At 42.4% G+C, this 26956-nt stretch overlaps 1 protein-coding gene across 1 annotated transcript in view; it reads right to left on the bottom strand.

Annotated features, from left to right (window-relative positions):
* The window catches only part of CDH9 (cadherin 9), a 128755-nt gene that overhangs the window by 81597 nt on the left and 20202 nt on the right, over positions 1-26956 (bottom strand). The window contains exon 2 of the mRNA XM_081918197.1: positions 1208-1535. Coding sequence (XP_081774323.1) covers positions 1208-1435 — 228 coding nt within the window. The 5' untranslated portion in view covers positions 1436-1535. The remainder of the gene's footprint in view (positions 1-1207; positions 1536-26956) is intronic.

The following is a 26956-nucleotide window of genomic DNA, read 5'->3' as shown; positions in this document are numbered from 1 at the left end:
TTCTGTAAATCTGGGACTGTCCCTGGAAAACGGGGGCACTTGGAAGGTCTGCAAACACAGCAATTGCTTCTCAGGCAGGTTTAATGCTGGATGTTGATTGTTTGGTTTGGGGCTGCATGGGGTTTTATGCATTTAGGCTCTTTGCAAACATTGCACCAACATGTGGGCTTTGCTGAGTTATAAGGGAGGACAGAGATTTCTTATGCGAACTATAGGAAGATCCATTGCAAACCCCCCCTCCCCATGCTACATGTAGCACCAACTCAGGAACATCATGTGAGCCATCCTCCTGACGGAGAAGGATTTATATCTTGGCATTATTTTATATCTTGTTACATTGTTTATCATCTTGTTCATAATTGTGTTCAAATTATACTGTTGTTAATTACTATTTGTCACTTATCTCATGGATACTCAATTATCATTCCATACACAATTAAATTTTCTACCTATCCTTTTCCTTTTCTCAAAACATGATTAAGCTTTTCCTGTTTTTTGTAAAAGGATTTCTCTCTCTTTTTTTGCATGGAGAAGCATATATTCTATACTGTGCTTCAATTAAGCATCCGCTTGCTCAGAATCTAATTGGTGTGATTGTTCTTTATAATCATGGAAAAGTTATGTGACTGTTACAGTCCTCTCCTACAAATATGTCGCTGTGGGTTAAGCCACAGAGCCTAGGACTTGCCGATCAGAAGGTCGGCAGTTCGAATCCCTGTGACGGGGTGAGCTCCCATTGCTCGGTCCCTGCTCCTGCCAACCTAGCAGTTTGAAAGCATGTCAAAGTGCAAGTAGATAAATAGGTACCGCTCTGGTGGCAAGGTAAACGGTGTTTCTGTGCGCTGCTCTGGTTTGCCAGAAGCGGCTTAGTCATGCTGGCCACATGACCTGGAAGCTGTACGCCGGATCCCTCAGCTAATAAAGCAAGATGCGTGCTGTAACCCTAGAGTCGGTCACGACTGGACCTTTACCTTTCGCAGAGGAGCATTTCCCCCTCCTCTGTGGGGAATGCTTCTAAGTTATCTGTCTTCTTCCAAAAATCAGGCACATTCCATAAACAGAGGTGTAAATTCCTTTTCTCCCTCCGCTAGAAAGCTACATTCAATCTGCCTCGCTTCAATGCTGCTGCTGAGAAACAAAAAATCTATTACATTTATTCTAGAATTCTGTCATCTCATAAAATCATTTTTTTTATCACAGTGCTTACCTTGCCTACATACTGAGTATCTGGACCGGTGTATTCTTCCAGTAAAAAAAACTGATTCCACATCCATCCTCGCTTGGTTCGATGAAGTACTTTTCCGTGGTCCTTAGACAAGCCCATTATCCGTTCAGTTTGCAAATACATGTTAGTCCTTTTCGGCGATGGTGAAGTGTGGACTTCGTGAATCATACAAGTCCAGATTAGAAATGACAAGCAGTAGCTAGTTCTCATCGTTTGTTCCTTCTGCAAAGAGTCCGCTAGGCTCAATACGTCTCTTTCTTTAGCCAGAAAAACCCCGAGCAAATAATGTTGTATTCCTTTTTCAAACGATCTGTGAAATAGATAAAAAGTTTGGGTGAATTTAAGATCAACTTTTAAAAGAAATAGTCCAAATGTACAACTTAAGTTGTTTTCAGACTTGTCTGTCTTCGGGGAACCATTCCTAAATTGATTTATGGGCCAAAGTGCATCTGCCCCAGAAATATAATGAGCTGCTGAGGATTCTGATTCATCTTCAAGGCTGAAACTTCTTATACAAAACGTAGGCCTCACCATTGAACAAAGTGAATGAAAATGCAACATTTTCCTGCGGCTCAGTTTGCAGGGCAAGTTTGTTCTTTCTGGACCAGTTAATGATTCTCTCACACAAAAGCTCCTAATAAGTTTCCACCAAATCCCTGTGTTTCATAGATCAGTGCTTGGAAAACACTGTCTTACAAATATAGTCTTATCCAAAAGAGATGGCTGTGCATGACAACTCTTTGTAATACAGTTGCCGAGGGCATGGGTAGCTAACCTACAGATTATGCTGGATGGCAGCTTCTATCACCTTTGACCTTTGGCCATGCTGGCAGGTTTTGATGGATGTTGTAGACCAATAGCATTTAGAGGCCCACAGGCTAGCCGTACCTAGCATGGATGGCATCCATGTCAGGGGATTTTTAAAAAACATGTGTGCCCCACCCCCACCCTATATTCCATTGGGACTGTAGTATGAGGAAGATTTAACCCTTCTCATCAGGATCACAGGTGGGGAGGGAAGGATAGTGTGTTTCCACCACTATTAACTAGCGTCCTCATGGAAAGTGTTGGTGCTGACCTTTAAAGCCCGAAACATCCTAGGCCCAGTATATCTAAAGGAGCATCTCCACCCCCCATCATTCAGCCCGGACATTGAGGTCCACTTCCAAGGGTCTTCTGGCGGTTCCCTCACTGTGAGAAGTGAAGTTACAGGAAACCAGGCAGAGGGCCTTCTCAGCTGTAGCACCCTCCCTGTAGAACGTCTCCTATCAGATGCCAAGGAGATAAATAACTACACAATTTTTAGAGGACATCAGAAGGTAGCCCTGTGTTGGAAAGTTTTTAACGTTTGATGTTTTATTATGTTTTTATATTCTGCTGGAAGCTGATTTTTTATTTAATTACCTGATGTGAATACGTTGTTGGTGTGTGCATTGTGATTTCCTGGCTTGTTTGAAGGAAAAGATACCTACATGCTGTGTCTTTTTCTAAAAAAAATGTTTTGGGGTACTCTCGTTTTCCTACTCATATTGAACTACTGCTCCTCAATGAGGTCAAACTTAGATTCACAAAATGTTTAGGGGTAGGCGTACCCCTGCATCCACACAGGAAAAAAAAGCATTGCCTACATGAGTCTTCAAAACTGTAACACAGAGAGAAGCTGTGTTTGATTACTGTAGCGTGAGCACATGGTTAATTATTTTGAGAAGTATATTCTTTTGAGAATTAACATGCACAGAGATATTCTATAATAATGCTACCTCAATGGACTGTTTCCCAACTTAAGCACAGTCTTCTCTCACAAGTTTGGACAGCAATGGTGGGTCTCCAGTTGTTTTTGGACTACAGTTCCCATCATCCCTGACCATTGGTTCTGCTAGCTAGGGATGATGGGAGTTGTGGTCCCAAAACAGCTGGAGACCCAAGTTTAGGAAACCCTAGCAATCATAGATATTAGATGCTTTATACTAAATAACCAGTAGCTTTTGTGTTTCCTGCTTCAGAGAATTGCGATTTCAACCAGGGAGCCCTTCTGTTGTTATCTTAAACCTGTAAATCCTCTTGTTATTAAAAGAAGATTGTGTAGTCTAACGGTTCATGTTCTTGATGAATCCACAATCTCATGGGGACTATTTAAAAATAAATATGCATATTGATTCTTGCACATAAGAAGCTACACTGTAAATGATGTTATACTACTAGCATTCCTGTTTAGAAATCAAAGTACAATGTGCTATGGAGAGGTAAAAAACAACAACACTTATAATAAGGTTCTTTGCATGTTGAATTTTATGGTTTGCTGAAAGTATCAAAATCTGTGCATCATGTTTTGTCTAAAAGAATGCAGGTTGGGACAATAGCAAACAAGAATGTGGATGTATACACAGAGTTAAAGAAAAAGACCACAAAGACTTTAATTAGAGATCACTGAAGAGTATTAATTTAGTCATGTTTGCATACTTTACAGTATTATACAATCCACACAGCGTAACATATGCTGATTGTGTTTGCTTATCCGGCTTGAACTGTTAGGCAGTTATTTTTCCTAAACGTGGGTGTTATCTCCTGTAGGAGTGACAGCTAGAAAAGTCTTCCATGCAGGGCTAAATCAAAATGACTTAGATTGGGGGGGGGGATCCCTCCTTTGATGGTTGCTAGATATCCGTCTCCAACATTTTGACCATATGTGGCTCAAACTCCTCCCTAAAGAATCTGTACAACAGGCAAAGATTGTATTGGATAGCAGTGCATCTGATTGCAGGTGTAAATTCATGTGCTTTTGTCTGACATGAGCAATGCCAGCAGATGAAAACACATTGTGCGGGATGAGGGTTTGGTAAAGATGAAGGAAGAGACTTAAAGGTTGAACAAGGAATAATTATTGGGGATGGATTGATGCAGAGTAAGCCAGACCTCTGACCTGCCATGCTGGAAGGGGTTTGCCTGGGGTGACAGCATGGCTGGCGTCTATCATTTAGGGAGCTCAGTTGTCAACAGAGGAACACCTCAATGCACCTCTGCAAATGGTGCCAAACTGCCAAAATGGGTTGTTTGGAAGGCATGGTTGGCTCAAGCCAGCACATGATTGCAATGAGCCCAATCCAAGTCTTTTTGGTTGTGCCACCCTGGTGTAAATAGCTTAGGAACTGGCTGTTGGAAAATGCCCTGGGGGTGCCTGCAAGCCCCCGGAACTCTGAGCATCCTCCAGTATGCGCAGCTCTGGAAAAGGCATCTCCCTTCTTTTCCAGTGTGCTTCTAGCGACATACATCATAATGATATATGCACATTAAGCTTCTGGCAGAACACAGCAAGAAGCTTGAGACATCATAGAGCTAATCTACTATTTATTTACACACTGCGTACAGACCAAAGGATCATGGCGTCCCTTCTCTCCAGCTCTGAGAGAACAACAGGCACAAGTACATTACAGTTGTACCTCGGGTTACAGGCGCTTCAGGTTACCGACGCTTCAGGTTACAGACTCCGCTAACCCAGAAATGGTACCTTGGGTTAAGAACTTTGCTTCAGGATGAGAACAGAAATTGTGCTCCAGCGGCGCAGCAGCAGCAGGAGGCCCCATTAGCTAAAGTGGTGCTTCAAGTTAAGAACAATTTCAGGTTAAGTATGGACCTCCGGAACAAATTAAGTACTTAACCCGAGGTACCACTGTACAAAGTACATACAGCGGAAGAGATAAGTCTGTCTTCTGTTTCCCACACTCTTCTCAGAAAGGCGTGCGATTTACACCAATCACAAATGCTGCATCGAAGGAGTGAAATTGCTAAAACTAGCACAGTGAACAGGCATTCTAATCTCAATTCCCACACAGTGGCGGAGGAAGAGGAATGCGGGGGGAGCACACAGCCCCCGGCAGTGTGATCCCAGTGGGGTGCCATCGCAGCTGCTCCCCTGCCCGCGCTGGGCGCCACTCCCCCGCAGGCAGCGCTCCAAACCCCCAGGACTTGTGCCACGCCCCTGTGGGTGGCGCACCATGGCCCCAGGAGGCGTGCCAGCCCCTCCCCTGCCTGCTCTCTGCCCCCCAGTGTCAGAGTATGAAGCTCCGCCACTGTTCCCACATTCCACCCTATGTGTGCAAGCATCAAGGCTGTAAAAACATTGTTGCCTACAGCACTCCATGCTATTGAATCTAATAAATCTCTCTCTCCCCCCCCCCCTCCATTAGGCATGGTAAGGATTGCACTGCTAGTCTCAACCCATCTCCTGACCTTTTTCTTTATTCACTTGTTGGGAGCACAGTTCACTCAGGGAACTTTCATCTCAGAAGCAAATGATACTAAGTCCTTTGTTTTGTTCGTTTCCATAGATGACTGTGACCATTCTATGCCACTGCTGGAATAACAGTGGTAATGGTCAAGGAGCCAGCTGGTGTTTGCTGGTGGCTTGAAAGTGTATGAAGCTGCCAGTAAGGTGAAGGCGATTCATTCTGCAGCTTTATTTTAATTTATTTTTTAAAAGGAAGTGCAATGTACGTCAACCAGTGCCTCTACATGACGGCAGTATTTGAGAGATGCTAGTTTCTTTCTCGTGGCCAAAAGAACATATATGGCACACAAAGATCTATGGCTATAAAACAGCAATTTCAAACAGCACCTTATTTTACTATATAAAAAGCTATAAACAAAGAACTCAAATTAGAAGGAGAATTTCTCCCACTGTTCTTCCTGATCAAAGTACTACCCAGCCTTGAAAAAACTGTTTTACTTAAAAGAAGACAACAGAATGAGTGAGCTCAAAAAGAGTAAAGAATACCTATATCATATCGCTTACAGCTCTTAGGAAAACCACAAACAGCCACCCAAACTCAGCCCCATAAAGCTCTTCAATCCCATTCAGTTTCTTCCTCCTGACTAGTTTTTCCATATTTTCTTTAGGTCTACCAAAGGGCTGTAAGGAACCCTGCAGACCCTTCAATGGATGCAATTTAAGAATGCCTGGATGAGGCTAAAGTCAGAGAGACCAAGGGCTCACCTATGCTTCTCTCTGTCCTGCAATCACAGGTCTGTGACTTCTAGGCTCAACTTCAATAGGTTCCTCGTTCGTCCAGTAGGTTCTAATAGGTTTTGTGCCACTGCTTTCCCTAGGAAAACCCTCTGTTTACCACTGAATAGGAACAAATGTCAATCTGCAATACCTGATTGGTATTTTCTCCAACTCACAATAGATATAATGCTGTCGATTACAAGTTGCTTGTCGGCAACAGTAGGGTAGGTTGCCACCTGCATGCCCTGCCAGTGGATTTCTCGGAGGCGCCACCTGAATGGTCACGGTAGGATGCAGGATGCTGGACGCTGAACTGGATGGAGTCTTGGTCTCATCCAAGAGGGCTCTTAATATGATCATGTGGAGAAATTCTGCAGTGGGAAGTGGGTTTCATTGACCGTTTAAGCCTTGTTTCCGAGCACAATTCAAAGTGTTGGTGTTGACCTTTAAAGCCCTAAATTTCCTCAGCCCAGTATACCTGAAGGAGCATCTCCACCCCCACTGTTCAGCCCGGACGCTGAAGTCCAGCTCTGAGGGCCTTCTTGGTGGTTCCTTCACTGTGAGAAGTGAGGTTGCAGGGAACCAGACAGACGGCCTTCTCGGTAGTGGCACCCACCCTGTGGAATGCCCTCTCATCAGATGTCAAAGAGATAAACAACTACCAGACTTTTAGAAGACATCTAAAGGCAGCCCTGTTCAGGGAAGTTTTTAATGTGTGACATTTTAATGTATTTTTAATCTTTGTTGGAAGCCACCCAGAGTGGCTGGGGAAACTCAGCCAGATGGGCGGGGTACAAATAATAAATTGTTGTTGTTGTTGTTGTTGTTTTGTTTTGTTTTAGAAGCCATTGTATCTGGACTTAATGCAATAGTATAATCCTAGTCTTCAGACTCCATCCTCACCCCACCACATGTAGGTCGCCTGCATTATACAAGCAACTTATCCTTAAACTTAACTTGGGCCTAGTGAAACTTAAAAAGAATTAGACTTTTATAGTGGGTGTCTTGTGTTTTTCTTGTTAATCTCTGGATCAAATTCCATCAGGAGGATATAGTCAAGCCATCATGCTTGCTTTCTTATCTCTCTTTTCCATCTGTAAGTTTTAGCATTACAACGGCATTTTTTTTTTTTACCTCTTCACTGTTTATCAATAGTGCATTCAGTTCATATCAAGCATGAACAGGCATTTTAATGCACACAACTGGAAAAAGAAAAAAGGAAAATGTTCTGAATGCATCCACTCAAGTTTATTGTGTTTTTATATATGTTGGAAGCAGGGACAACCCAGTCAGTTGGGGTGGGGGGGAGAAGAAGAAGAAGAAGAAGAAGAAGAAGAAGAAGAAGAAGAAGAAGAAGAAGAAGAAGAAGAAGAAGAAGAATGGAATAGGACATCCCTATTTTAATCAGAGAAATGATGTTTGAGTGTAATGGTTGCATGCACTGTTAATGTCACCTGAGAATGAGGATGAAGAATGCAGTGGGGAACTGAAGGAGGGCCAACTCATGCTTAATCAATCTGGGAAGACAGGGGCTCTTTCGGTGGGTGTTTGTCATGTCCAGAAAATACGCAAGTCATCTGCTCTGGATGAGGTTGTGTACGCTTTAAAGAAATAATTGTGTAGTTCATGTTTTTACAAGCTTTGCCTGGTCGAAAAGCTTCACTCATTCCTAAACAGGGACAGTCTGACCATAATAGACCTTGAGGCTGGATTACTGCAATGCACTCTATATGGGGCTGTATTTTGGCCTAGCTCAGAAGCTCCAGCCGGTTCAGAACAGTGGCATAGCATGGGGGGCATGGGGCAGTTGCCCCAGGCACAAAATTGTTAGGGGGGGGGGGCAAAATTTCAACACTCAGTGCTGCCTCAATACAGCTGCATGCTTCTGCCACTGGGCTCTATTGAAAACAGATTCTCCATGCAAACCAGAAAGTGACCTCTCCAGAGAACGGAATGACACTTATTTTCTTATTTCTGTGGCTGCAATCTCCTGGGTGGCATGGATGTCATTAGACAGTTGGATGCTCATGTGTACTTTGTCCATTTCCCTCCCTCCAACCCGCCCCCTCTGCACAGCCCCAGGCAATGGCAGTCCATGTTATTCCACTGGTGCAGAATGTAGCAGCTACACTGCTGATGGGGGAACAAGGCCAACAGCATATTGCACGGGGTGCCCATATACTACTGAGCCAGTTTCAATGTCCTTGTTTTAATTTACAAAAGCCTGAACAATTTAGGTTCATGGTACCTTTGGGGCCACCTGAAGCCTTAAATCCCAGTTTAGTCATTGAGATTATTTGAAGAAGTGTTACTGGCAAGACTCATTTGAAAGGATTTTAAATTTTAACTCACAATCATGGAATGATGAAACTTCCAGGTCATGGAATATTTAGGAAACTAAGATGGCAACTGCCAGGGGTCATAGCAGGAGTAAAGCTTTGCTTTAATTTTGGGAGATCAGCCATCACTCTAACGTGTCAGTCATTCTGGAGTGATGATTTAAATTGGGTAATTATGTTAACAATGAATAAGTTCAACATCTATTTTCTGAGTAGGGAAGAGTGGATTTCAGCCAAGTAAGATTGCTTAGGGTCAGGCATATGTATATATTTGTTGTGCTACATCTTTCAAAGGTATTTTAGTGCAAAAGGTTCTCTTCAGATTCTGGAGGTGGACCAAGATGTAGCAAGCCCCGCTGAGATCAGTGGTGGGGATTTGTTAGCAATTATGCCAGTTTAAATGTTACTATAGCAATCACCATGGTAATGTGTTTAATTTGTTATGCAGAGTCATACACTAGCATGATAGAGTTCACTCTAACCTCTAGCAACTTTAAAACAGAGCATGCACAATCCCTTGTCGCCCTCACAGTCAGCTGACAATGAAAACGAACCACATTCTACTTCCTGTTGTTTAACTCTGCAGCATGCTTTAGAGCTCAGCATCTTGTCACTGCGGGAAGCCACTGAGCTGTTTCCCCATATTTTGCTGAACTGTTCTCTTGCTTTTCTAATGAGGCTGGCAAAAAATAAAACTCAGCCCACACTTTATTAGAAGACAGCAAAATCCCCCACAAAAATACCATTTATTAATTTGGATGTTTCTATCATTTCATTTTGCGGGCTCACTGCACATTGTAAAATGCTGTTATGCCATAAGCATTCCTTTGAAGGAAAACGGACTGAGGGATGTTGATATTCAAGATCACCCAGTGGGTTGTGTTAGATGCATGTGCTTTGCAATCTTATATCTGACATTGAAACAACTGTGTTTTTTTTTAAAAGACTCTTTCTCCATCTATCTGGGCATGAATTATACCCAGACAATACCTCTTTAGCGAGAACTAGTAGCAGCAAACTTGGGGCTCTCAAATTTCAGTGGTGCCCTGTGTGATGCTGAAATACAGTCATGTCCCTGCCCCCCCCCCAGCCTCTTGCACTCCATTGTTTTGGTATCCCCTGCAGGGCAATGCCCAGTGTGTAGTGAATGCACAGGTGACAATGCCCTAAAACCACCTCTGGAACTAGGCTTCAATGCCAGAATTATTATTTTTTTTCAAGAGCTCGCTAAGTTTCTATCAAATTCAGTAACTAAACAATTAAATGACACATATCAAGATTGGAACTGACCTGCCTTTACTCCAATATGACTCTTCAGGAGATGGACTTGGAGGAGTGGTTTTCCATCCTAATCCCTTCAGATCCAAGGCTACTGATAGTGAATGAGTATGGTGATAACCAGTGCAATTTTTCTAGAAAAAGAGGTGCCAGAATTGCCATTATCACCTTCCTTGTTCTCTTATAGAGTGACCCAGGTGGTGGTGTGGTCTAAACCACTGAGCCTAGGGCCTGCTGATCGGAAGGTCAGAGGATCGAATCCCCACGATGGGGTGAGCTCCTGTTGCTTGGTCCCAGCTCCTGCCAACCTAGCAGTTTGAAAGCACATCAAAGTGCAAGTAGAAAAATAGATACTGCTCCGGCAGGAAGGTAAACGGCGTTTCTGTGCGCTGCTCTGGTTTCACCAGAAGTGGCTTAGTCATGCTAGCCCCCGGAAAAACTGTCTGCAGACAAACATCAGCTCCTTCGGCCAGTAAAGTGAGATGAGTGCCACAACCCCAGAGTCATGTGCGACTGGACTTAACTGTCAGGGGTCCTTTACCTTTACCTTTTTGTTCTCTTATAATGACAATATGGCCCACCTGAGAGGTGCCAGAACTGAGTTCTGGTGAGTTCTGGCTGAAAAAAAGCCCTGCTGATAACCCATTTGCTGCCTTCTAAGGTAGAGAAAGGGAATTTGTCATTGTGGGTTAGTCACTTACACAGGAATGACCAGCTGCACTAACATAAGATGGGGGACACCTGGCTTACCAGTAATACAAGTGAGAAAGATCTAGGTATCTTAGCAGAGCACAAGTTTAACATGAATCAACAGTGTGATACAGCAGCAGCAAAAACAACAACAAAAAGGCTAATGCTATTCTAGGCTGCATCAACAGAAGTCTGGTGTCCCAATCAAGGGAAGTAATAGTACTGCTCTATTCTGCCTTGGTTAGAGTACTGTGTCTAGATCTGGGCACCAGAATTTAAGAAGAAGCTGACCAAGGAGCTGACTAAGATGAGGGTGACCAAAATTACCAAGGGTCTGGAAACCAAATCTTATCCTCATAAGCCTCTTTTCCAGTCTAAACATACCCAACTCCCTCAACCATTCCTTAACATTTGAGGGAGTTAGGTTCCCAAAAATCTTAAGAGCTGTCACAGGTAAGATGGAACAAACTTGTTTTCTCCTGTTCCACAGGCAAGGACCTGAAGCAATGGGTTCAAGTTACAAGAAGGGAGATTCTAACTAAACATTGGGGGGAAACTTTGACAGTGGACAGACTCCCTCAGACGGTGGTAGTTTTTGGTAGTTTTTAAGCAGACGTTGGATGGTTGTCTGTCATGGATGCTTTAGTTGAGATTCCTGCATTGTAGTGGGTTGGACTAGCTGGCTCTCTGAGCCTGTTCCAACTCTACTATTCCATGCTTCTATGATTCTGAGTGTAGCCTGCTGGCAAATCAGAAGGGGTTGGGAAGGGGGAGGTAGTCAATATAGCTAGGAACCTATTTTATTCTGGGCTGACAAAAACCTGAGCTTCAAGAACTCAATTTCCATGAAGCCATGCTAAAAGAATAATAAAAAAGAATAAAAAGAAAAGAATAGAAACTACTCCATAGGACTGAGGAAAGGGGATAAGCTTATAGAGGACAGTGGTGCCCTAAAGACTCTCAAACAAAACAAAACATTTTCTTGAGGCCCCTTAAAGATTAATTTAAGGGTTCCACTTGAAACCGTTGATTTTGCTGCAACAGCTATTTAAGATATATACAAAAAAACACCCTAAGCTCTTAAGCAGATTGAATAGAGATGCCTTGCAGATGTGAGCCAATCCTTTTACTGGCAGCAGTGAATGGGCTATATTATAATGTACGGTAACTGAGTAGTTTTGTTTTGTTTTGTTTGTCTAAAGTTACTTGTTTTGCATTTCTAGACCACCTGTCTCAAAATCTTGAGCAGAAAGCAGAAGCACATAATGCTTTAATGGTATTTGGGGGGCAGGGACTGATGGGATATTTGGCAGTGGTTGGCTCAGTTGCCCCAACTGGATACCGGTAGTTGCTCTTCCATTGCCTGAACTGTGCATACATTAGAAGTTCTGCCTATCCTTGGTTGAGGTTTTCAGTTCCTCAAAGCTCCCAAAAGAGGCTGAGGGAGGAAAAAAACCAAATTGGCTCATAAACAACAAGAGTATCACCTCTTCTTCCTGCAGATTATTATTTCCCTTGTAGAAATGCTGCTTTTATGCAATGTGACAAGCCCTCTGACTCACAAACAGCTTGTCTGAAGTACAATATTGATACTCAGCATTATTTAAGGCATTTTGGTGTTTCACAAACACTGTAACCTTCTGTCTGCCAAATGCTAAACAGAACGGCACAGAGGGGTGTGCAACATTATTTCCCACAACTGTCTGATATTATGAGCATCTCTCCATGAAATGGACGGGGGGTCACCTCCAGCAACATTGTGACATGTAATTTATCAGGCCTCACGGTGGTGATACTAAATTTCTTTATTCCTCAATTCTTTATGGATGCTCAAATGCTGTCTTGACCAGTTGCAGTAGCAGACCGCCAGTAAATCTGTGGGCAACCAGCTAAAAACAACAGCATAAAATTGGCAAATCAGATCGTGGGAAAAAGCATAGATCCCTGAAGACTGTCAGACTGATCACCTTTATACTGAGAACTATAACAACAAAATAACCTATGTGCATTCTAAAAGTATGATGGTGCCAAAATAATAACAGATGGAAGCAGATCAATTTAAAATGGAGAAAAACAAAATAACACTGGGGTGGCAGATCATTTAAATTAAAAAGGCAGGAGCTTAACTCTCCCTTTGAACAATTTGACTGGGCCACACTCAATATAATATAAGTACATGTTGGCTTTAATGTGAGTTCAAAAGAGCGTGTGCATAAGAAACTGGTTGTTGACTACATTTGAGACAACATTTGAGTGTGCACAAGTTTAGAGCAAAGACATGATTTTGCACATCGCCTTGTCAGTGTGAATAATCTCCAAGCAATGCTGCAGGATATATGCACTGACCAGCACATGTGCAAAATGTCCTGACAGACAATATGCATAGTGACCGTGCAATGCAAGAATAACCTTATTCATCTGTCAGACTGTGTATCTTTCCTAACATTACATGGGGACTATGCATCCTGACTGGCAAAATGCAAAACCCTCCATTGATGCTGTTAATTTGTGCACATTCCCTGCAATACCCAGTGAATGTACAGGATGGCTGGTATTTTTGCACATTCTATATTCATCATCATCATATTTTTTCTTGTACTAGCCATTGGCCGTGGTACCTTTAGTACACAATCTGAAAATTACTAATATATAGAGAAGACAATAGAAGTAAACAGTACAATTCATTAAAGAATAAACAATAAGATGATTATATGAAACATGTAATACCATGGAGTAAAACCCAATTTAAAGTAAAATTAAACTGAGCACACTCTTAAAACTTCCTACTTTGCACTAGTTCACTTCTGCTTGGAGTTACTTTGTCCCTAAAGCATGCAGTACTAGTGTCCACCTCTGGAGGCGCACTCCATTGCCTCTTAAGACAGAAGGATGTCAACATCCAGTCTATGAATAAACATATTTTAAGACAAAACAGATAATTTCTTGGTCAGAATAGGTTGGTAACTAGAAAAAAAAATATATTTCTCAAGCATTTTACCCTTGGGACATCATACAAAGAACATTGCAATACAAAGTGGGTTGCATTCTCCAACTGTTTTAAATTACAGATGCAAATCCTTTGGGAAACCGGTATCTGTCTGTATCTGCTGTTCAACATGGCAGTAGGAATAGTTCTAAGAAAGTCCTCCAGAGGGAAAACACTGTGTCTTCTCCTAGATAATAGATCTTTGTTGCTTCTTTTGTCTTCCTTGAGCTGGGGTGTGTGGGGAAATAATACCATTGGGGAAATTTAGATTGTTGTAACAACCTCATGTCTTCTGATGCATATAATTTGCCCCTGAGTCTAAGTGGGCTTGGAATGTGTATGTGTGTATGTGCTTCATCACACTAGTAAGATCAAGACGGAGAAACTGAGATGGAACTTTTCATGTCTTGATCCTTAGCTTTGCTAGGGGCTGGTAACAAATTTAACATCCCTTTTCCTTAGCCCATTCATTCTTTCCTTAAAAGTGAGTATTTTCCATTACATTTCTCCCACAGCCATGAAATAAGTGCACCTGAGAAGAACACTGATGTGAGAGCAGTTTGATGGTCTGTTCCTGAAGACAAGGATCCAGCATAAATGGGGAATAATGTCTGTCTGCAGAGAAAGTGAAAGACAAAACTGCCTCTGGATCCCATTTATAGTCCCTTCCTCCATATATAAGCCCTCCATATACAAGTCGTAATTCCGCCTTCGCCTAATTACCAACATTTTGCTAGTGATGAAGAATATGTGGCATATCCAGCCTCATATAACCAGCATTGCTTGGAGGGGTTAATACCATAGAGTAAGCTGTTCTGCCTGGCTTAGCTAGGTCACTCCCCCTCACCTTGGTAGGAAGGGTCATCAAGCCTTTGTTCTTCCATTTCACCATGTGGACCCTACCAGTAAGAAGATCTAAGCTGGATTCTCCCAGCTTAGACCACGTGGCGTAAGCAAGCCATCTCTGTATTTCTATACAAATAATTTAAAGGCATTTACCATTTTGACTCCTAAGTTACTTTGCCCGTCTTTTCTTGCTGCTGTATGGAAAAGTACATGAATCTGAGCTTTGAAGAGTTTGCAAGCAAACCATATTTTTATCTTACCAAATGTGTGGTCTCTTTCTATGCTAAGGGAAGTGGGGAGCTTTGCAAGCAACTTTGAATGGGATATTGTAAAAGCCTAACAGCCTATATTTCCATGCTTTACTTTGCTGCATGCTTTGTGATTTTAAATCTCTGCTGGGGCTTTCTCACAAAAGAGTACTTGCTCCAAACCAGGATCTAGGCATCCAGAGAACCCTCATTTTACTTTACCTAGTAGTCTTCCCCCAAAATTAATCAGGTAATATGTTTGAAATGATTGGTCCTTGCATGGCACCCTGATAATTCTGTAATGGGGAAGGGGCAGTGCTTAAAATTAAGAAATCAGTGCAAAAGACTGTAGAATCTTACATAAGTGCTATGAACTTTATTGGATAGGACCAAGTGGATCCTTCTCCATTCACCTTTATTCCCATAAAGGCAAAATGAAGGATGCTGGAAGGAAAAGCAAATGGGAAATTATCCAAAACATGCAAAGCCATTACTACCACAGGAGTGTTGAAATTGTGAGTAAACTTTACACAAAGCAAAATATGAAAGACATTGGGCTGTAACCAGGGTTGCCCTTCTGTTCATAGAAGGGTCTGTGATCTAGCAGTGGCTTCCATGAAAAGAACAATTCAAGTGGTGGTGTGGGGAGCTGTGGGAGAAATAAGCAGTTTGCATAACCTCTTCTTCCCATGCTATTTCCAGTTACATGGGATCCCAAACACTAAGAGTCTAAGGTAACATGTGAGGAGTCCCAAATGAGCTTCCCATGGCAGCCTTGCTTAAAGCAAAATCAGAAAGAAGTCCCAATTTATCTAGGATATTATTATTATTATTATTATTATTATTATTATTATTATTTATTAATATTTATTATTATTTATACCCCACCCATCCAGCTGGGTTTCCCCAGCCCCTCTGGGCAGCTCCCAACAGATTAAAAACAGAATAAAACATCAAACATTAAAAACTTCCCTAAACAGCACACCTGCATTATTTCAGTGTTGCTAAGACCTCCTTGGTACTTTGAATGCTGGAACTATCAATCACAGTGGTCAGCTTAGCTGATCTTATTTGGCCCTGTTGGTGTGTTCTAATATCCCTTTCAAGAATTAATCCTGCACAGAAGCTACAGAAGCGTGCTGAGTTTACAAGAGCGGGTTTTAAATCAACTTTTCAGAGCACATCCAAACCTTTGTTCTGCAAGTCATCTGCCTCCAAGGATGTGCTCTCATTTATCTCAAGACAATCATGTCAAGTGCTTCTCTTCTCTCTATTGTGGGTGGAATTTTTTTCTTTTTGGTTTACGAGCAAAGGTTATATATTTTCTATGTGTGCACTGCTTGTTGTTCATCAGTGAATTATAGCCTTGGCTCCAGTATTCCACCATTCTGCATTATTACAGAGTACTACCGTATATAAAAGCTCAAAGTGAATCTCAGTTGGATATCATTTGGAGTTTGTTTCTTTGACATCCATTAGTCTAGACTCTAAAGTAAAAAAAAAAGAGTCATGCAATCTGAAGAACCTACAGATTTATTGTGGCATGGGCTTTTGATCTTCAGAGGAATCACTGTAGATTCAGATTTTGAATTTCATTTAGAGCTAGTCCCTCTATTGCCTTTGTTGTTTATTGGTAAGCATATCATTATCATGAAATATAAAGAGCTATGAAAACAAAGGCTCTTAAAAGGCATCAGTGCATTGGCATTTAAGCTTGAATGTATACATAGACCTTTGGGCACTGCTGCAGACTTTCTTTCCACTCACTGAAATGTGAAATGATTTATCTGTATATGGGATGGGCAGATCAATCGCTTTGGAGTTAGAAGGTCCTGCAGCATGGTGTAGTGGTTAAGAGTGGTGGACTCGTAATCTGGTGAGCCGGGTTCACTTCCTCGCTCCTCCACATGCAGCTGCTGGGTGATCTTGGGCTAGTCACACTTCTCTGAAGTCTCTCAGCTCACTCACCTCACAGAGTGTTTTTTGTGGGGGAGGAAGGGAAAGGAGATTGTTAGCCGTTTTGAGACTCCTTAAGGAGAGTGAAAGGCAGGATATCAAATCCAAACTCCAACTACTCCTCCTCCTTCACCACTTCTTCTTCTTCCCAGGTTCAATGCCCAAACCCCTGGATCAGGCCAGGACCTGAGCACAACAGCATTCTCCCTCCCTATGGCTTCCAGCAGCTGGTACTCAGAAGCATTGTGGCCTCCAGACTGTGGAGGCAGAGGATAGTCATTATGGCTAGTAGTCATATCCTTGTCCTCCTTGAATTTGTCTAATCCTCTTTTAAAGCCATCCTCGCTTAAAAGTAGCAGGTGATGGGAAGGGACCCATCTCTGGGTAGGTTCTGGAGAGTCAGAGTAGACAACAAGATTCAAATAGATTGGGTAGCAGGGAAGTCTAAGAGATGCTAGGGATGTGTTCTGCCCCCTTTGTGAATTTGTGTGCATTGATCTGCACCTCCTGGACTAATGCACAGATTATAATGCATGTTACCCTTCACATTTCACACTTATCTGTTTTTTGCACTACGGTTCTTCGCTGAAAAGAGCGTACTAAAAGCTTCACACAATTAAATATGTATTGAAAGGAGTACATAAATATGAATTTTCACATGGATTTTTTAAAACGCAAGTTAATGCAGAAATGAATGGAACAGACTTCCAAACAAATGAATGCCTGTGAAACTAGCAAAATCTTGAAATAGATAGATCTACCCATCCTTGTGTACTGAATGCAAATATTTATTAATAGCATTTCAAAAGGAATGCACTGAAATCCTTTGATCCTCTTTCCTCCATTCCTTTTCCAAAAGTAGTTTGGCCATTTTTGCTCCCCCCCCCTTACAGATGCAGAGCGAGTCAGTTGGGAGCACCAGAATATGCCTCTTTTGATAGGTGTGAAAAGCAGCCCACACTCAAGTGGCTTTTAATTTGTGCCGGGCATATGCAATTTCTTTCGGCCTCATTTTAAAAAAAGCTAGTGCTGATCCGCTTAAAAACAAGGTGTCAGCCAATACAATCTCCCTTTTACTTTCGCCCTGCATCCTGCATTCTTTATGTGGAGTGAACTCCTCTTGCAAGACCCTGCCTGCCTGGGAAAATCTTGTCACAACAGTAAATGGCAAAAGAATGTCTATTTTTATACAGGCTACAGATTTTCTGTGTACAGAATGATTATACTTTACAAGAATCTGTTATAGAAAAACATGTTTTATTCACTCTGTTTACCATTTTAGACAAACAGAAGCTCATTTTGCGATGCTAAGGATATGTCACTTTTCTGCGAGGATTTTTTTTCCTTTTCCTTTTCTTTTTTTTTATTGGTAGATTCAAAATATGTGCCATCCAAAAGAGGGAGCCACAGGACTTTGCTAGACCTTGAATTTTAGGTTACTTTCCATAACTTCTTTTCTTTTTTAATCCCATGCCCTTTGTAATTGTAAGAACATGCAGTTGAGTTTTCTATTGCTCTGCTGCAAGAAGGAGCAAAATGACATATAGCTAAAACCAATGTTTGAGGCACTTTGTTATTTATTGTTGTGCTGAGCTGGTATGAAGATATTTAACCTTCTGTTAAAGGTAAGTAACCTTAACCTAGTTTGTACACTGGAGGGAAAAAATAGTAAGGTTGGAATTAGGAATGAAGGTGAATAAAATGGGGTGGGTTTTTTTGAAACCCTTAATTGGCCTTTGCTCCAGTATTAAGCCATATATTGTTGAGAGGTCTCATATGAGGATTTTCAGCTGAAAAAGGTGGGGTCTGGCATCGCTAAAGTCTCTCCAATCTAGAGTGATTTTTTAATCTTTTTTTGGTGGGGGAGATAAAAGTTTATGGATGGCAGCAGTGACAGTCTCTCTCTCTCTCTCTCTCTCTCTCTCTCTCTCTCTCTCTCTCTCTCTCTCTCTCTCTCTCTCTCTCTGCATCCAGGGCATTCTGGTTTGTTTGTTTGCTTGCTTGCTTGTTTTTGCTTGTTTTTTAAGACAATTGTTGAGGAGAATTCTACAGCTGCCTGTGGCAGCAGAGCAAAAACTAAGCTAAACAGAAATATTTCTTTGAAAGAGAAAAACAAAAAATGGCCACTGTTGTTGGGCAAAGCGTGTTCTCCTTCAGGGAGAGCATGTGTTGCGGTGGGGTCTACTGAGCCACCCCTTTGTTGCTGGGTAAGTTCTCCAAGATGGCCAGGGGGCATTGATTGGATTGCCGAGTTGCTGGGGCAAAAGTTATGTTGCAATTTTGGTGGGAGGGGTAAAAGGTTTAAATACTCTGCACGCAGCCTTGTACTTTCGCTTTCGCTGCGTGCAACGGATCACCCGCCCTAGAATAAGGGGTTTGTTGCGTTGACCTTGCTATGCCTGTCATGGGGTCGTCAGCCTTTGAGCAGGGGCCTGGTAGGAATTTTTCCACCTGGCAAATTAGCTGGCTGTGTGGTTTTTGCCTACTGCGTAGCAAATCGTCACAACTTGTAAGGTTGTGGTTAGGCATTGGTTATAAATCTGGTGGAGGAGGGGTTAGGATAGGCTGGGCCTACCCCTCCGTGGAGGGGTTCAGGATAGGCTGGGCCTGCCCCTCCATGGTTGCTGCGGAAAGGGAATTCCGTTAAAGGAATCCTGGGGCTTGCCATCTTTTCGTCCAATCCCTGGAATGGGACTAGGGCCGGCAAGCCTTCGGGGAGCAGGTGGGCGAGAGTTGAGGGTCTGTGTCTCAGCTCCAATTCTTCCCCGACTTGCTTTCCCCCGCACTGTCTTTCGGTGGTGCCCGGAAGTCAGTTCTGTCCCCAGGCGGGGGGACAGATAGTCTTAACCAATGCCTAAACAACCACTCACAGTTTGTATTTTAATAAAGTTGTGGCCAAAATCATGCCAAAAAATCTTAAACAAAAATTACGTGTCCGTTGTGAGTTATTTTGGGGGGTGGATTGGGGACCTCAACACGCAACCAGAGTTATGCATTGATTAATGCATTTTACAATAATATATTGTGGTGTCTCTCCCCCTGACCCCACATTTTATGCATTTGCTATTATTTTTATTGATTAAAGGTAAAGGTGAAGGGACCCCTGACCATTAGGTCCAGTCATGATCGACTTTGGGGTTGCGGCGCTCATCTCGCTTTATTGGCCAAGGGAGCCGGCGTACAGTTTCCGGGTTATGTGGCCAGCATGACTAAGCCGCTTCTGGCGAACCAGAGCAGATTAGCAATTCTTTATTGTAATTGTAAACTTTTTATCATTTGCTGTTGTTTAATTTTACTGTTCACGGTTGGGTTTTAATTGATTACTGGGTATTGCTTTATTTTATATAAGTTGTTTATTTTAAAGTTATTGTCAATTTTTTTACATTGGATCAGATTGTTACTATTAATGTTTGATGTTTTATTATGCTTTTGTATGTATTCAAAGGTGCTCAGAGTGCCTGGGGGAACCCAGCCAGATTGGGAGGAATAAATAAACATGTTGTTGTTGTTGTTGTTGTTATACTTTTTTGAGCCAAGAACTATATTATAAAATTCAGAATCTGATGGATAATTAAATTCCAATCTGTGTAGTAGCTTGTGGGGTATGAAGTAGGCCCCATCATTCAAGAACCAGATGAACCAATATTTCTGCTCCATCCTTAGTGCACAGACCTGCATTTGTGTCACTTGCCCTTGTAAGCTGAGAATTAACGGCATGAGAAATAGGAACACACTGGGCATATATGTGGCTGCTCCTGCGGCATCACACATAAATAAATGGATGTGGAACAGAAAGTGACAGTATAAAATTGGGCAGCAAGGGACAGAATGAAGGCATGCCTCAGTGCCTTGTGATGAGGCACGGATTCAAATCCCGTGGGTGCCTCATGGAGGAGCACCAGACAGGGCTCACAGTTCAGGAGTGAGGGATATCTCTGCATGCAAAGTCCCAGACTGAATCCATCACACTTTTAGTTAGCAGAGATGGACAGACCTTTTTCTGAGGTCTTGGAGAACCTCTGTCAGTAAGGTGGTCAGCATAAAATAGCTTGATATGTCTACCTGGCCCAAGTTGATTCTAGCCACATAAACAGAATGCATACTGCAGTATCAGACCCTCCAAGTGTCTCTATTTCCCAGGGACAATCTGGATCTACAGAAGCCATCCCGGTTTCTGCTTTTCCTTAGGATGTCCCTATGTGCTCATAAGGGATGCGGGTGGCGCTGTGAGTTAAACCACAGAGCCTAGGGGTTGCCGGTCAGAAGGTCAGCGGTTTGAATCCCTGTGACAGTGTGAGCTCCTGTTGCTTAGTCCCTGCTCCTGCCAACCTAGCAGTTCGAAAGCACCTCAAAGTGCAAGTAGATAAATAGGTACTGCTCCGGCGGGAAGGTAAACGGCGTTTCTGTGCGCTGCTCTGGTTCGCCAGAAGCGGCTTAGTCATGCTGGCCACATGACCTGGAAGCTGTACGCCGGCTCCCTCAGCCAATAAAGCGAGATGAGCGCCGCAACCCTAGAGTCATCTGCGACTGGACCTAATGGTCAGGGGTCCCTTTATCGTTATGTGCTGTATAAGAGATCCTTGTCGTCCCCCCCCCCCCCGGTAACTCAGCAAAGCCCAAATGCTGGTGGAATGTTTGCAAGGAGTCTAACTGCATAAAAACCCATTCAGGCCCAAGCCAAACAATCTACATCCAACATTAAACCTGAGAAGCAACTGCTATGTTTGCAGACCCTGAAAGTGCCCCTATTTTCCAGGGATAGTCCTGGATTTACCGAAACCATCCCGATTTCTGATGTGATCCCGGAATTTCTTGCTTTAACTTGGGGGCATCCCTATTTTCATTGGAAAAATGTTGGAGGGTATGAAATTATGTGACCCCCCCCCAAGCCATGGAGATAAGTAACTATACAACCTTTAGAAGGCAACTGAAGGCAGACCTATATAGGGATTTTTATTTTTTTTAAAAAATGTTTAATGTTTTATTATATTTTTATATATGTTGGAAGCTACCTAGATTGGCTGGGGCAACCCAGTCAGATGAGGTATTATTATTATTATTATTATTATTATTATTATTATTATTATTATTATTATTTTCATCATCACCACCACCACCCATGGAATAGTATGTCCCTATTTTCATCAGAAAGATGTTGGAGGGTTTGCAATATAACGTTCTTACTTTTCATTCTTTAATTTGGAGACCAACGGCAAGTGAACATTTCTCTGTCTTCCTTAAAATTTGACGCGGCTGTTTAGTATGTCTTGGGAGCCTGCTTTTTCTGATCAGGACTTATGAGGATTTTCCTTTCATATATTTCTCTGTTGCTCCCACCACATTCTCGCTTGGGTATTAATATTCAGAAGGAGAAACGGCATTGCTGTTTTGCTTTGTAGTCATTTGCTTCTGAAGTGTCAACGTTCGTCTAAAGAGCCAATATTCTGAAGACACTTGATTAGGCATTCCATGTTGCAAATGTTCACATTTGCAACAAATCATTGTTTACCGATGGAATCTTGTAGAACATAAACCGCAGGGCTTTGTAGTGCTTGCTGAAAAGGCAGTGGTTCTTTAAGATGCTCTGATCAATACATCTGACTGAATGTTTTTCATAAATAATTCTATAATCCATATGTTCATATTAGCTTAACGATAAATTTTCTCTGATCTCCCTTTGAATAATACAGAGCCCATTTAAGAGAGGCTGAATCCCTTCCCTTTCTGATTCTCCCTGTATTTATAGGCTTGGGCAATGTACACATTCCCGCCTTTGCTTTAAGAGGCCCTGATTTTGACCTTGTATTTGTCTTACGGCTGCAGTCCCTACAAGGAATCAAAGCTGGATCTACATATACAGCAGAACGAAGTGGCAGTGTGCCAAGCTGGCATAAGTGCAAAGCTCCAGGCTCCCTTTATTTCAGCAGTGCACAACCCTGTGGTTTCTATGAGGTGTACAATAAAGTTACAAAAAGATCTTGTATGGCAACCGCTTGTTTCATTTATGTGCCACAAAGACCAAATCAGAAGGCCACCTCAAACTCATTTAAACTTGTGGAGAGACCTACTGGTTTAAGGACTCAAGTTATTCTTGTGTCTGAATTTCACATGTTGATCATACCCTCCACAAGGATATCTCTGATAAAAATAAAGGTAAAGGGACCCCTGACCATTAGGTCCAGTCGTGGCCAACTCTGGGGTTGCGGCACTCATCTCGCTTTATTGGCCGAAGAAGCCGGCGTACAGCTTCCAGGTCATGTGGCCAGGATGACTAAGCCGCTTCTGGCGAACCAGAGCAGCGTACGGAAACACCATTTACCTTCCCACCAGAGCGGTACCTATTTATCTACTTGAACTTTGACGTGCTTTTGAACTGCTAGGTTGGCAGGAGCAGGGACTGAGCAACGGGAGCTCACCCCGTCACAGGGATTCAAACTACCGACCTTCTGATCGGCAAGTCCTAGGCTCTGTGGTTTAACCCACAGCGCCACCCACATCCCTCTGATGAAAATAGGGACATCCTATCCCATAATAATAATAAGGACTTTACTATTTATACCCCACCCATATGACTGGGTTGCCACTCTGGGTGGTTTCCAGCATCTAGAAAAACATAATAAAACATTAAACATTTTTTTAAAAAATCCTTCCCAATATGGGAGTTGGATAACTCCATATCCTCCAGCATGTCTCTGATGAAGATTGGGACATTCTACCATATCCTCCAACATTTATCTAATGCAAATAAGAATAACTAAGTTAGTTCTTGGTATGAGCTTTCGTGTGCATGCACACTTCTTCAGATACACTGAGGGTCTGGAAACTTCTGTTTCAGTGTATCTGAAGAAGTGTGCATGCACACGAAAGCTCATACCAAGAACTAACTTAGTTGGTCTTTAAGGTGCTACTGGAAGGATTTTGTTTTGTTTTGACTATGGCAGACCAACACGGCTACCTATCTGTAACTGCAAATAAGAATGTCCTAAGAAAAAGCAGGGCATTCTGGGATCAAATGAAAAACCAGGATGCCTTCTGTAAATCAGGGACGTCCCTGGAAAATAGGGACACTTGGAGGGTCTGGTCTATGCCGATACCAGCTTGTCTGCTCTAATTCTCTTAACAGAATGAACCATCGGTTGCTTTTCTCGTGGTTCCTGCCTTATATATATTTTTGTTTGTTACATTTTTTATATTTGTAATAATAAAAATAAAGAAGCACATAACGTTGCAAAAGAGATGCAAAAGATAAAATCAGTTCAAATCAAGCATAAAACCACAAAAGCTTTGCAAGGGGTTTGGGCTCCGCTACCTTCCAAAACTCAAGGATATTGAATTGAGAATTCCCTTACAGTGCTTCTAAAATCCCATGGGTGGGTGGTGCAAAAACAGAAAGCAGCAGTAATGTTGGGGTGGTAGATCCTTTGCTACTTTTAACCACCCCCACCCCGCACAATAAAAAAGCAGCTTAGCAGCTTGGTGCTATAAATATATTTTTTTTGGGGGGGGGGGAGCAGTGTTAGCAGTTTGTTTTCAGGTTTATAGCCTAAAAAGACCACAACATGAGGCAAGCAGAAGAAACTGAAAGGGCAAATGCCTATCTTCCTCACCCTCTGGAGCAACCTTCAAGTTGAGTGGCAGAGAATCTTAAATAGGCCTGGGGAACATGGGACCTCCACCTCCTTCTAGAATTGGCAATTGGTAATGCTGGCTAGGGGCTGAGGGTCGACTCTGGAGATTCACCCTTCCTACTCTCCCTTTGTTTAATGTTTCTTGTTTGTAAATGAGCTCACAAAGTCCTTTAGTGAAACAGTAGGTATACATTTTGGTAATACCTAGATATATGTGTATTTTGTTTTTCTAGCTTGATCAAAATTATTTATTATTTCATAACAGGTAGATAGTTAAGAGCTTAGGCGGCTTCAGCGGCAGGCGACTGGCACCCCCCAGAATTCGGCGCCCGGGTGCCCCGCACCCCTTGCACCCCCGCGTAAAGACGGCCCTGACTCTATAGCCGCAAGTAAGGGCCTCCTTGCAGGTAGTATTTGGAATGAGTAATGCCAAAACTGTCTCTCATTGTGTTGTTTTTGGACTTTGTTTTTCCCGGGGTTTGCTATGGCTTCTTCTTGTGATGTATTTTGATGTTTTCCAACATCAGAAGACTTGGAGCAAACGACCAGGTTTTTGGCATCCAATATGAGAGCTGGACTCTCAAAAGTGCTGAGCAGTGAGTGTTGTTTTAATTGAATCACCTTTGCTCGCATTTACAGAACAGTTCAGTTGGCTGGTAAATAGGAGCAGCACTGTTTTATTTATGCTTATGACACCTTTGAAAACCAGTCCTTAGGCGTTCATGGAACACCAGGTGGGCTTATTAGAAAGATTCCCATTGAGTTCACAGCATCTAATGCAGATCAGTCATTTTCAGTTTTTCTTCTTTTCTTTGCCTTAATTTGCTCCCTCAGCATATATTTTTAATGTGCCGTTTAAGAAAAGCATGTTTGTGCAGGATACCATTATTGCTTAACATATTGCTTACGGATTATAAACTCCTGCAGGCTACGCAGAACAGATCAGTACGGGTAACAACTAACTTTGGTTTATTGTACCATTCTGAATTGTTCAGCATGCTGCAGTAAATAGGCTCTTTTGTGGGGATCTAAAGTGTGGAACATCTTCCAAACAGATTCTGGTAGTAGAGTTCCAAAGTTGTTGTCAGAATCTGACCAAGCCAAGAGAGAGAGAGAGAGAGAGAGAGAGAGAGAGAGAGAGAGAGATGAATTGCAGAAGAAGCAAGCCTACTGATCCAATTTATCCTTCATTATCAACATCAGTCAGACCCTGAAAATCTTCCTCAGGAGTTGTGGCTGTTATTGTTGTGTGGAAAAAGTGGAACAATCCATATATGCTGCTCTTAGCCCCTTGGAGTAGGTTCAAAATAATAATAATAATAATAATAATAATAATAATAATAATAATAATAATAATAATTTGTCCCCCAGCCACTCTGGGCAGCTTCCAACAAAGATTAAAAATACATTATTAAAATGTCACACATTAAAAACTTCCCTGAACATATGATCTGTGCTATTTTTCTAGAAAATGATGTGCCAGAACTCACCATAAACCCTTGTTCTTTTATAATGGCAATGGCAAGCAACTGAGATGTTGGTTCCAGCTGAATTCCAGCTGAAAAAAAGCTCTGCATGTGATGCTGCTACTGGTGGTTTTGTGCTGACTCTGAAGTCAAATGCCCCCTTTCCAAAGAGGGTGAAGCTGGCAATTCAGAGTGGGAGAGGGAATGGCCCTCACAACACCCAACCGACAGGAATAAGAGTTTGTGGGGTGAGTACCCCTCTGGCTCAAGAACATAATGTTCTCCCACATTTGACACCCAGGACAGTTCCCCTCCTCCTTCAGAGCTAACAACCACTAAAAACTGGCTGTGCCCTTCTAAATGCAGTAGTAACTCTTAGTGGAGGTGGAGCTTGCTGCCATTTAAGGCTCAGTTTGAAGATAGCTGCTGTAGCAACGTCTGACTTCTATTTTCATGTCTCCAGGATGTTCTCTATACAGTGGTACCTCGCAAGACGAATGCCTCGCAAGACGAAAAACGCACAAGACGGAAGGGTTTTTCGTTTTTTGAGTTGCTTCGCAAGGCGATTTTCCCTATGGGCTTGCTTCGCAAGACGAAAACGTATTGCGAGTTTGTTTCTTTTTTCTTAAAACCGTTAATACCCAGGGAATCCGCGCTTCGCAAGATGAAAAAATCACAAGACGAAACAACTCGCAGAACGAATTAATTTCGTCCTGCAAGGCACCACTGTATAGTGGTGACCAACATAGCCATGCCCCCAGTTCTCACAACAGAACGTGTTTTGCTGCACTGAATCAGCTATCTCAAGCTCGCCATTTCATTTCTCACAGTGACCAACCAGCTAGCTCTCAGTAAAGATCAGGCTTGTTTGTTTGAGTAACAATGTTCAAGAAAGCAAAATGCAAGTACTCCAGCTTCTAATCCATGGTGACAAGTCTCCATTTTAGGCCGTCCCCATTGGTTCCTCCCTCCCCCAACACTGATTTTGTGATAGCAGCAACCAATTCCACACTTTTGCTGCCAGCTACACTCTGCTGGAGTCTTAGATCTAATCTTTATTAGCTTTCTGCATCAGTGGTGTACATATATCCACACCCCTTTACAGACTGATTGATTATGAAAGAATTTGTTCCTCCCCTTCTCCCCATTTGCAAATAGGCCTTGTCATGTTTAGTGTCAAGATCAATGCAGCCATAGAGTTTTTTGTGCTACGAATGTGGAAAGCAAGAACCCAGTGCAAATATTAATGGCTAGCAGGCATGCCAAGTGGCGGGGGCTTAAGAGTCTTCACA

This window comes from Podarcis melisellensis, assembly GCF_964234715.1.
Source record: "Podarcis melisellensis genome assembly, chromosome: 7".
NCBI classification, from domain to species: Eukaryota; Metazoa; Chordata; class Lepidosauria; order Squamata; family Lacertidae; genus Podarcis; species Podarcis melisellensis.
This window is presented reverse-complemented; position numbering and strand designations above follow the sequence as displayed.